The sequence below is a fragment of the Myotis myotis genome, unplaced genomic scaffold, assembly GCF_014108235.1.
Source record: "Myotis myotis isolate mMyoMyo1 unplaced genomic scaffold, mMyoMyo1.p scaffold_m19_p_11, whole genome shotgun sequence".
Classification (NCBI taxonomy): Eukaryota; Metazoa; Chordata; class Mammalia; order Chiroptera; family Vespertilionidae; genus Myotis; species Myotis myotis.
In genome coordinates this window covers 5,588,298-5,600,650 of record NW_023416315.1, presented here as the reverse complement: position 1 = coordinate 5,600,650, position 12,353 = coordinate 5,588,298, and the positions used below count along the sequence as shown (strand labels likewise).

The 12,353-nt window shown below is 50.7% G+C and overlaps 1 protein-coding gene across 2 annotated transcripts in view; it reads right to left on the bottom strand.

Annotated features, from left to right (window-relative positions):
• Positions 1-12,353, bottom strand: part of AOAH (acyloxyacyl hydrolase) — a 106,929-nt gene that overhangs the window by 15,492 nt on the left and 79,084 nt on the right. The window contains exons 14-17 of one of the 2 annotated variants that reach the window (XM_036327314.1): positions 6,442-6,478; positions 5,720-5,785; positions 1,617-1,789; positions 62-120 (exon numbers count right to left, since the gene is read on the bottom strand). In XM_036327314.1, the coding sequence (XP_036183207.1) occupies positions 62-120; positions 1,617-1,789; positions 5,720-5,785; positions 6,442-6,478 (335 nt within the window). Of the gene's footprint in view, positions 1-61; positions 121-1,616; positions 1,790-5,719; positions 5,795-6,441; positions 6,479-12,353 lie in introns of both variants that reach the window. The other variant, XM_036327313.1, reaches the window with a different exon arrangement.

Here is a 12,353-nt window from a genome sequence, read left to right as displayed (position 1 = left end):
CTGTGATTACCGGGAGCACAGACGGTCAGGGCGGGGCCTCGGGACAGGCAGGCCAGCTCACCTGAAGGCAGCTCAGGAAGGTGTACAACTGCCCGTAGGTCACGTCCCCGTTCAGCTGGCCTGGAAAAGAGCAAGCCCGGATGTGGCAGCCAATGGGACACTTAGGGTGGCCCTGCCCCCCCCCCCCCCTGCAGAAGGCTGGCACGCCCAGGGTCCAGCCCTGACGTCCAGTTGGCATGGCTCTGAGGAACGCCCGTGCTTCCTTTCTTTCTGGATGCCCTAGACATACAGAGCCGGAGTGGGGAGGGCCTAAGGAGTTTGCTTCCTCCGTGAGCTGTTGGCACAGCAGGGCGGGCCCGAGGGGCCTGGCCACATCTGGACGCAGGTGGAGGGATGCCAGGGCCCTGGAGGGACCAGAGCATCACCAACAGTGGACTTGGTCCCGCATGGCTTTCTCCTGGCAATGAAGTGCCAAGTTCCCAGGGGGCACGGGAGCTCTCGGGGGGCAGTTGACAAATCCTCCTGAGCAAGTTCATGAAACCCCAGGTCTGACCAGTGACCCCGGTGAGGGCGAGCAGGGCAGTGCGCGTGTCTGAAGGCTGCCATGCGCCGCCCTGCGTGGGGGGCTGAAGGCCTCCCCAAGTGCATAGGCGGCCACGGAAGGGGGAGGGAGCCACTAATCCCTGCATGGCCCAGCGAGCTTATCTGAGCCCCGAAGCGTAGCTATGCTCCACACTGATTATTTGGTGCAAGTGAGAGAGGCACCAAGAGTGAAGATGACAGACGGTGCGGGAGGTCACCTGTAAAGGTCAGCTTCAGGGGCAGAATCCGTGGGGGCTGTTTCTTCTCCCACGTCTCCCCTCCCCCCTCACAGCATCCCCGCCCCCGAGGCACCCCCACTTCCGAGCTGTGGCTCAGACATAGAACCCAGGTTCCCCCTGCCCACCCCCCACCCCCCAAACACACACTCTCAAGGGCAATGGCTGGTGTCTGACTCATTAGCACTCTCTCACGCTCCAAAAAGTAAAGAGAAATAAGAGGCCCTATCTGGGAGCGAAGAGAGAGATTGAAGGTGACGGAACAGCCTTATTTCTCACTTGCGCCTCACTTCAGTTAGGCTGAACGATAGATTCAATTTTCTTGTCAGAGAGGAGGAACATTATCTCTTCTCCGCAGATGGTGAACGTGTGGAAGCCAGAACCAGCCCTCCCAGGGCTGCGGGCGACGGAATGCCATCTGGCCACCAGGGGGCACTCCCCACCCAGATTCGGAGAAATCCTCCCTCCGACTCAGGCTTTCTGTCTCTTGTTTGGGCTTCATCAGCTCGTTTTTAGATCTCACCTTCAGTGAAAGGAGTTTCCTGACTGAAACGCTTACCTTTTGATTTGTCCTAATTCTTCGTCCACTACCTCTGCCCCTCCCGGCTTTGGACCTGGTTCTGCCCACCGTTGGATCCTGGCCTCTAGACCCTGCAGCTGGGGCGCTTCCCTGCATCCGTGCTGATGCATGCACTGCAGTGGCATGTTAGGTGTGTTCCTACGTGCTGTGAACTCTCTGCACTGGGACTGTATGTACACTGACATCGTTAGAGCGTAAAAGGATCTTCAGAACAATACCGAGAGGATGGTGTCTGCTGTGCAAATGATCCCAGAGGAAGGTCCCGTCCGGCAAGCCGTACAGAATCACGTGGCTGCCGTTGGGCAGGCGGGCGTTGAGGTACTTCAGGGTCTCCATGACCTTGGAATAGAATTGCTCAGGAGTGGTCATTTCTGGGACTGGGTCACTCTTCCTGTTGGTTAAAAGGAACAGAAAAGATCTTACCAGCTTACCAGCACAGATGCATACACATTCCAAATACCTGCCCCTTGAAGGCCACCCCATGAGGCGGTTATGGGTGCTATTTGCAAAACGTTTCTGGCTTCCCAATTCCCGCGCGGTTGGGTTGGCCATGTTGCTGGTTTGGTATCTGAGTTGTGAGGAGAGACGTATGTCATGGTTGGTGGTATGAGAGCCTCTAAAAGCTCCATTCCTTTGCCACGGGTCTTGGCAATGTTCTAGAAGCAGTGACTTCACTACTCTGAGTCCTGGAACAGATTCACGGGATGATCCTTGACGGACATGTAGTGTGAATGGCGTGTGAATGTTTGTTGCTTTATACTCCTAAGGTTTTAGGAGCTGTTTGTTCCTGCAGCATAGCCTCACCTATCCTAACTGATACACACACTTCGTGGAATCAAAGGAGTCCGGGACTGATTATGATTTGCTTGACACTTCAAGGTCTGCAACTTGGTCTCTAAAACTTCCCACCTGCATTGCAGGTAGGGAAACAGAATGTGGCTGAGCAATGAAGTCACACTATGTGTCCACAATATCTCTTTCCAGTTGAACTCTCATGACTTTCCTGATAGGCTGCTCTTTCAGGCGACCCCCCTGCCACGCTGCCCGCCGAAGGGCATTCCATGTCGCATCTCTGCCTTCCTCTTCACAGCAGTGCTTGTGCTCTATAGAGATTATTGGAAATTTTAATTTGTATTTTTTCTTCTTGCTTCATAAGCGTTAGTGAAAATAGAAAAAGGAAGTTTTGGAACGTACTTATCAGAGCATTGACCTAAAATGAAAGACTTTAAGATAAAGAAGGACAAAGTAAACTGAAAGTAACAAAATTGTACCTTCAGACATTTTTTGAATTTAAGCTCATTGACTTACTTTCATTTGGTTTAGGAAAAAAACAGAAATAAGGAGTGTGTGAATGTATTCTAGAAATATATCATGGAAAGTTACATTTAAATTCATTTCTTTTTTCCAAGTTAGGTTTGGAAGGCAAAGTGTAAATAAGGACGCTAGAATACTTTTTGGCTTGAAGATATAAACTGTTCGTCTTTTTGCACAGCTGACTTTCCAGCATATTCTGTAGCTTTCATGGGTTGAGCAGTGATTGGAAAAGCCCGGGAAGCTGGGCTAGCCGAGGCCACCTTGAGCAGCGCCACCATGAGAAATGTAGGTTCCTCTGTGGAACGTTGTTTCTTGAGTTCCGGACAGGAAAAGCTACCTTCCAATCGTGACCTTCATGCAGGTAGCAAGTGTTTACGAAGTGGCTGCGTGAGTTTAGAGCAGTGGTTCTCAACCTTCCTAATGCCGCGACCCTTTAATGCAGTTCCTCATGTGGTGGTGACCCCCAACCATAACATTATTTCCGTTGCTACTTCATAACTGTAATTTTGCTACTGTTATGAATCATAATGTAAATATCTGATATGCAGGATGTATTTTCATTGTTACAAATTGAACATAATTAAAGACTAGTGATTAATCACAAAAACAATATGTAATGATAGATGTGTTTTCCGATGTTCTTAGGCGACCCCTGTGAAAGGGTCATTCGATCCCCAAAGGGGTCGCGACCCACAGGTTGAGAACCGCTGGTTTAGAGGTTGAGAAAGAAGCACTGGACTTGGGAGCTTTAATGAGCTCACTTGGCTCTCTGGTTATCTGCTCCACCTTGACGGCCAGGCAGATGAGGAGGTGTCGCTGCCATCTGTCTTCATGTTTCTAACCCTCCACAGGACGCTGCAAAGCGGGCACCGTGGGGACCTCCCAGCGGCCAGCCCCGCTCTTTCTCCCAGTGCTGGCTGCTTCTCTGCCCAGATCCCGGGGGCGGAGGCGGGGGGGGGGGGCGGCTGGCACGGGTCCCAGCTCATGGCCGCCTGCCCCCTGGCTCTTTGGAAAAGGAAAATCATTTGTAGTGATCAGGTTTGGCTGAACAAGGGACGTTTCGGGGGTCTGGGCGCTTGGAGTCCCTGCCTCCTCCTGCAGGTGTCCTTCACGCCGTGTCACTCGTCCTCTCCGTGCCCTCCAGGGAGCATGGTCCGGAGGCTGGGAGGTGCAGACTGGTCTGGCCACCCGTTTGCTCTGTTTTGTGATGGGGCTGGAGGCTGAAGCTCCACGCTTCTCCTTCTACAAGCCGCCTGAGGTCCTGGCCTGTGGCCTGTTTGCCACTGGACCCAGCGCCCGGCACATCGCAGGTGCTCGCTACATACTTCTGGAAGCGAATGCATAAGAGAAAGCAAGTAAGGCACGTGTGGCCGGTGGAAAGGGCACGGAACTTTGTCAGAGCACCGGGTGGGCTCTCAGCTTGGCTGCTCAACGCTCCATGGAGGATAACCTTTCGGAACCTCAGTTTCCTCATCTGTGAAATGGGGACGATCATACTTGCCTCTTAGGGCTGCTGTGTGGTGAGATGATGTAGCAAGTGGCATGGCTCTGGGCTCATGGAAGGTTTTGGGGTTCTTTGCTATTTAGTGGAGAGTCCCAGGTGGTTTGTCAAGGGTTGAGACCTGGATCCCCAGCATTTGGCAGACATGGGTTCTGGGAGAGTGGTAAACTAGCTTAGGGGGAGCCAAGGCAGGGTCTGGCACGGGAGCATTCTGGATCCCAGCCTGGCATCTCCTGCCCTGAATTCACTCCACGAATGAGGTCTACACCATCCTCATTGGGAGAGGTCTAGGCTCTCACGGAGGTGTCCGCGAGGGCAAACACACTGGGATGACATTGAACCCTGAAGTTCAGGAAAGCGAAGGTGGGGCAGTGGGCAGGAATCCCTGCTTCTAGCACCACCTAGAGGGGAGTCTGGCACTGGCCTTAATTAATTAGGCAAATCATGTGACCTGGGCTTTATTTTTCTGTTTTCTAAAACGGAGGGTGGGTGGCTACTGGGGAGTTGTTCCAGATCTGTGTCACCTTTTTCTTTTGGCCACGACCACAGGACAGGTGGCATTCACATATGCAGCATATCCTCAGGGGAACACACAGATTTTGAGAAATCTTCCAAAATGTTGTGGGGGAACGAAGGCAGTCAACATTCTGAAATCACTGCTGAGATAAGCAGGTGAGCAAAGCTGCTTTCTCCCGTGGGCCATGGCGGGAATAGGTTTGGCCGGAACCGTGCGTAGTCTACGCAAGCGCGTGGCCTATGGTGTCTCTGCCACCTGAGTTGGCGTCTGAGGATGTGAGTGAAGAAGCTGTTCTTATGGGGTGGCCGTGATCCTGACTTATTTTCTGGAGGAAGTCATGGTTCTCAATCTCGGATTGTTGGCCAGTAGGAGCCTATTTCTTGCGACACAACTCAGGACTGATTGTGACACACACATTTGTTGTGAATCAGAGCAAAGGATGAATGGGTCAGATGTTTGTAGAAAGGGTCTCTCGGCTTTCCTGGCTGGTTCTGTTGATTCCACGTGTGCCTAGGACTTGTGAAGACAGAGAAATTTGATCTGACAGCAGGCTGCTATCATGGAGTGGAGAAAAGGGGGAACCCAGAGGCAAAGAATTCATTCTCAAAACCTTCTTTGCACCTGGCTGGTGCGGCTCAGTGGTTGAGTGTCAACCTACAAACCAGGGCTTGAACTCAAGTCTAACTAATCCCAACATCTTGATTTTAAGGATATACAAATAACCTGAATATTTGTTCAAGAATCACTATCACTGCCCTAGCTGGTTTGGCTCAGTGGTTGAGTGTCAACCTATGAACTGGGAGGTCAGGGTTCGATTCCCAGTCAGGGCACATGCTCGTGTTGGAGGCTCGATCCCCAGTGGGAGGTGTGCAGGAGGCGGCCGATCAATGATTCTCTCTCATCACTGGTGTTTCTCTCTCTCTCTCCCTCTCTGAAATCAATAAAAATAGATTTAAAAAAACCAAAAACTTTCTTTGGTAGTAACTCACCCGTTGCAGACGTCATTTCCAATCATGGCGTATATGACGATGGCTGGTTGGTCCAACAGTGGGTTCCTAGACAAACTGGAAGCTGAATGTCAAACACGCGGAAACGCTGCTCTGTAACCGAGGTCACAGGCTGGGCCTGTGGAAGAGTCTGTGTGGCCACCCTCTGGGGAACTTTGCTATTTTTCTTTCATTTAGTGTCACCATCCCCATCTCCCCCTTTCTTCTCTATAATCTTTAATCTTCCATTAGGGAAAGACCACATCAGTGTGTTGAGTGGAGGAGTGGAGTGAAGTCTCCAGCAGGGGACACGCTACCATCTTAGCATCATTCATAGCCTTTGTGGTCAGTGATCACAGATGAGTTACCTGGGTTACTTATGTCCAGATCCCTGAGACATCGTGGCCCAAAGTTTCCATTCTGGGCACCCAGGGCCCCGATTCTGAGTATTAAGCCCCAAATGAGCACAAAATTGTGTTCTCCTTCGTAAACAGGAATATGAAATCCTTTTTGTCTTTTTGGCCAGATCTAAGCTGGTATGTATTCTCATGGTCTGTCTCTAAGGACATATGGAAATGGACACTTCCAACGCTCACTGGCCCGGGAAGGGGTAATAATCTCCCAGGGTTTGCAGAGTGACTAGCTGGTGCCCAGGGCACATGATGATGGGTAATAACAGAGCTCTCGTTCATTTTCCTAAATGAGAAACAACTTCTTCCACGTACCTTTCTATGAATGTCTCCAGGTTTTGGGAAGATGCACCTGAATAAGAAAATAGTTAAAGTTAGGGAGCTCAGTTCAACACTGTCAGGATGAGAGTGTGATTGTCTGAGGTCACGGGAGAAGCATCACGGAACAGTTCAGAGGTCGTCCACACTGTCGTACTGATGAGTTCCCCCTGGGACTCCCCTTAATAGCTTTCATGTTTCTATTGACAGAACCCCAAATCCTCTCCAGACATTTCCTAGAGTGAATGAGTGAGCTTGCTAGTGGGTGTAAGGAAAGGGGATATATCTACCACCAGAGAGAGAAACTACCCAAAGATTCAGGAATGAGCAGAGGGAGGAGAAGAACAGTAGGAAGGATTCTCTGAGAACTACCCATCTCCCCAGAGAGCCCTGTGAAGAGCCAGCTGGCATTTCTGCTCACTCCTGAGGCTCCCCCTGCTGGCTGGGCTGTGCAAGGTCCAGATTGTAGAGCTGACATATGTCAACTCCAGTAATGACATGCATGACCACCCTCCCCCCTCATCCCTGTGACGCCCTGTAACGTATCTCTTATAGGAAAGTTATGGTTATTGGGTTCTCGTATTATTTCAGACACGCTGTTAAGCGCTGTATTTATTAGTTCATTTAGGCCTTAGCACACCTGTGTGAGGTAGGCGCGCTAGGAGCCCCATTTTGTAGATGAGAACACTGAGGCTCACTTAAGCGACTTGCCCAAAGCCACACAGCTATGAATCTGGAGAACCGCAATCCAAACCCTGCCCCTTCTGCCCGCAATGCTGAGTGCTGGCTCCCTGAATGGCATTGCTTCTCTAGGCTGGGGGGCTAGAAAGAGTGAACCCAAGGAGGGAATTTACGGAGCAGTGGGACATGGCCTTTATCCCCGGACAGCAGCGTCTCTGGGGTAGACACACAACTGAGAACTGGTGTGAGGTTTAACGCAAATCTCACCCCAGTGCTTGGAAAGAGGGAAACCCAGTGTGACTCGAGCCTGTCTCTGCTCAGAGAGGGTGCCACGTCGAGTCCTAAATGTGGAGACTCGGAGTGTTTCCGGGTGTGAGGCTGCTCCCCGTTGTCCTCACGAGTGAAGAGACGGAGGGCGGCCCCTGCGGGCTGGCATGGCACCCACCATGGCTCACCCATCTGCTCAGCTGGCCCTGCAGTCCCAGGATCTCAACTTTCCACTTTTAGTAAGATTACCCATCAAGGGGTGTTTCATTCTCACTCTTTGATTTGTGTGTTAATGAGACACAGAAACTAATGAAAGCTCAAGGCACACGTGGGAAACATTAAAGGACCAGGTCAGGCCAATAATCTTCCTCATTATCGGGAGGACGGCTGGGATTTGAGGTGCGGTCGCCCACAGAGCTTGAGGGGATGGAAATGAAAACCTGCCATGGTGTGCCTCGGGGCCAGCCTCTCCCCGTGTCCACACCACCTGTTCCTCTGCTGCTCAGGACAGGATGGCCGGCCCAGGGCACCTGTCGCCATGGATTTAAAAACAGCAGTCACAGCCCTGGCTGATGTGGCTCAGTGGTTGGGATGTCGGCACATGCACCGAAGGGTCATGGGTTTGATTCTTGGTCAAGGGCATGTACCTGGGTTGCAGGTTCTATCCCTGGCCCTGGTTGGGGTGTGTGTAGGAGGCAACCAATCAATATGACACATCAATGTTTTCCTGCCCTCCCTCCCTTCCACTCTCTCTAAAAATCAATGGAAAGATATCCTCAGGTGAGGATTAACAACTACAACAAAAACCCAGCAGTCACAAACATCCACTCAGGGGAGAGGACTTGCCTACTCGTCTTTACCCAGTGTTTTTTGTGGTGTGTTCATTTCTGGTGGGTCTTTATAATGCAAGCACCAAATTTTCTTTGCTCCAAACTTGTTGCATCTTTCAGGATTTCCATCTCCTCTTGCAAAACTCAGTTGTTGAGATCATGTCATTAGTTTATGTAATTCCCACCTCCCTTTCTCCTCTCCATTCCCCTTTCCTGTGGTGCTGCTATCCCTTTGCCAGCCTGTCTGCTCCCCTCTCTACAGTCTTCCCCCCGGTGCCGACTGTGCTGTGGCTGCTGCTGCCGTTACAGAGAAGACGTCCGGAAGCAGCTGGGCCGAGGTGCAAGCAGGAGGGCGCCCCAGCCTGCGGAGGTGGGAAAGCGAGGCGAGCATTTGAAGAACTGGCACTACCCTCAAGAGGCTCATTCTCTGGTCTCTACAATGGAATAGATTGACTATGAAACAGGGGCACAGTGGCCCAATGGGGAATTACCTGTCCGTAATTAGAGAAAGAAGAGGGACCTTATTGGCCACTAAAGTCTGGATTCTGCTTCATCCTGTCCCTTTTAAATAAGGAATAGTGTGTCCTAGCTGGTTTGGCTCAGTGGATAGAGCGTCGGACTGAAGGGTCCCTGGTTCAATTCAGGTCAAGGGCACATGCCTGGGTTGAGGGCTTGATCCCCAGTAGGGGGTGTTCAGGAGGCAGCAAATCAATGATTCTCTCTCATCATTGATGTTTCTATCCCTCTCTCCCTCTCCTGTCCTCCCTCTCCTGTCCTCTCAATAAAAACATATATTTTTAAAAATGAAAATGTGTGTGTGCCCTAACTGGTTTGGCTCAGTGGATAGAGCGTCGGCCTGCGGACTGAAAGGTCCCAGGTTCGATTCCGGTCAAGGGCATGTTCCTTGGTTGCGGGTACATCCCCAGTGGGGGGTGTGCAGGAGGCAGCTGATCAATGTTTCTCTCTCATTGATGTTTCTAACTCTCTATCCCTCTCCCTTCCTTTCTGTAAAAAATCAATAAAATGTATATTTAAAAAAGAAAAGAAAATGTGGTGTCATGCATTGACCTCAAATCCAATACTGTTACTTAACTCTGATTAGATTTAAATTAATGCAGATTTTGCTCATTTTTTCAGCATTTCTGAAGCATTTTGAAGAGCATGATTGATGGAATCAAGTTAAAGAATTAGCCACGAGAAACTTGAATTCTGTCTTTTCTCTAAAAATGTTTGCTTGCAATAAGCAGACACATTCAGACTAATATATTGACCATGAGCTCAAAATAGTGGGCGCTTAATAACTGTTTGTTGTGACACTTTCTGATGATGCTTCCACTACTGCAAATTCTTTCAAGTTCGTAAGCATAGTTCTGAATTTATGTGACAAAGCAGATAAATGATTGTCCCAAACACTCACTTTTAAAAGAATGCAATAGCTTCCCCGTGTCACTCTCATCTACCTCCTACTCCTAAAACTCGACATAGCTTCGCAAGCATCCTTTGGCCACGCCCGGCTTCTCTTCCCAGAGGTGGTTTTGCCCCGGGAGCCTCTATGCCCTGAGCCACCATCTCCCTGGGCTTTCTGGACTCCCGTGTTTCTCCTGCAGGGCTCTCTGCTCACAGGTGCCTCCCTGTGGCGTTTTCCGCCCCCTCTCCAGGCAGAGGTGCGTGTCCCTCACTTCCAGAGGCCCCTGCCTGCCTGGTTAGTGTCAGGGCCGCCTCCCACCCACCCACCGGCCTTTGGTGCCCTGGAAGCTGTAAGAACCCCCCGCTTTGCTGGTTGTAAGGACTGAGCAGGGTCCTTGCTGTGCCCGAGCCCCGGCCAGAGAACTGGCGCCCAGATGAAAGGCGACTTCGACATCTGACATTTTTAAATGCTCTATAACCACCGGCAGCAGTTCCTGGTAGAGATAGCTACAGACATTGTTGGGATCTCATGCCTAAACATCAAGACTAGAATAAGAGCTGTCTCTTCACTTCTGACTGCATGATTTTCCAGAAACACTTTCATATTCCGCTCAACTCTTCCTGCCCTCTCGCCTCTTCTCGCTGGTAATGAAAACTCAGTGTAGCCATGAAGATGCAGGTGCAGAGAGCCGACTCTCCCTATGGCCACGGAAAGCCTGGGGGAGGAATGGATACCGCTGGGTGCGGGGATGAAAGAAAGAAAATCCATAGTGAGGAGGAGCTCCGAAACCAGGCCGAGGGGCTGGAGAAGAAACCCGAGCATTAAATAATGAGTAACTCGGAGGAACTGGAAAAAAAAAAAGGCCTCTTAGAATTACATCCGTCCAGCAATAGTCGAGTAGCACCGCAAGGAAGTGGCACTTGACCAGCCGTGGGCAAACTACGGCCCGCGGGCCAGATCTGGCCCGTTTGAATTGAATAAAACTAAAAAAAAAAAAAGACCGGACCCTTTTATGTAATGATGTTTACTTTGAATTTATATTAGTTCACACAAACACTCCATCCATGCTTTTGTTCTGGCCCTCCGGTCCAGTTTAAGAACCCATTGTGGCCCTCGAGTCAAAAAGTTTGCCCACCCCTGCCCTAGACAGTCTCCTCTCCGCACCTCGAAGGACTGCAAACACGAAGAAAGGACACAATCTCTCCTGACCTCTGGGGATCTGTTCACCAGACGGGAGCCTGACGGGAGCCACGGGTTGGGATCACGTGTGAACACGCGTGTGTTTTCCCGGTTGGGCTCTCTGCCCACTCCTTCTCCCTTCCGCTCCACAATCTGCACTTTCAAGGAGGCTGTGAGGTGGCCGACCACGGAAGGGGAAGGCCTGCGGCGGGGGTGCCGGGTGCTCTCTGCAGCCTCACCCCGCCGTGTGGGGTTCACAAAGGAGTGCTGTGCTCAGGGTGAGGGGATTGGTGGGTGGAAGGGTCTGGGGGAGAGCAAGGCTGTGTCCCGGGCGCACGGAGCCTACGTCTGGGTAGAACCTACTGCGCTTTTTTGTCCTTAACTCGATTCCCTCAGCTATGGGCTTAGCAGGCCCTTTACTGTTCCTAGACTCAGTTTCTTTCTATTTTTTTTTGTGTTTTTTTTGTTTGTTTGTTTTGTTTTGTTATTTGGTATAGAAAAATAAAATATTTGGGAAATAGAAAAATAAAAAAAAGCAATCACCCCTAATTTATGAAACACAACAATTTTGGTGTATTTTCTACCCATCTGTGTCCAGCTGTTTCTCTCTTTCATTTAAAAAAATGCAGTAGAAAATAAATATTCAATCCAATTTTCCATCCTGGTTTTTCTTTCGGCAGCGTCGTGTCTTTCTAAACAAAAACACGTGAACTTTCAGGCATCCTTTTGCAGGGCTGCGTGATATCGCACGCGGGCGTGTGTCCGTTGTTTTTTCCGGTCTCCATGGGCAGGGGCCTTGGGCGGCATGGGGACGGTTTAAAAAGCAAAAGAGAAAACGCAGCACGAGGCCGACAGCCGCTGTGCCTGTGACTCACACCCGGTCGGTGCTTCCTGTTCCATAGACTGGCTGTGGGCTGTGATCACACCCGGAGAGGCGAGGCCCACCGCGTAGCCAGACTCTCCAATCAGAGACGGCCGCTGGGGTCTGAGCGCAGGGAGACAGCCCGGCGACAAACCCCAGCTCTCGCCCCTTGCTCTCTCTGTGTTCTGGGACAGGGTTCTTGGTCCCCCCGGGCCTCTGTGTCCTCAGTGATCACAGTGTGGAGGTCATTATACGCCCTCAATTCTGAGAAATATATCTCATCACACTGACTACTGGGTTGAGTGCTGCAGGCCATGTGTGCACTGGAGTTCTCCCGCCCTCGCCACTCCCCGGAGCTATTCCAATCAGCGGTTGTCCTCATCCTGAAGAAATCGAACAATCCTTGCCTTAGCGCTTGTTGAAAGGATTAGCTGAAATATTATACAGAGAGTGTTCTCAGCACGTGGCAAGAGAGCAATAACGATCAGCTATCATTTTATTAGTGGTAATGCTACGACGTGGTTCTTGGATTGGAACATTTATTCCATGTAGAAGATGTAAGAAATTATTTTTAGGTCATGTATTCCATTAGACATTGTACTGCTCGGAACATTCCTTACCACTGTTGTTACTTAGAGACGGCACAGGCATGGCAAGGAGGTTCCCCTTCATGTGCCAAGTC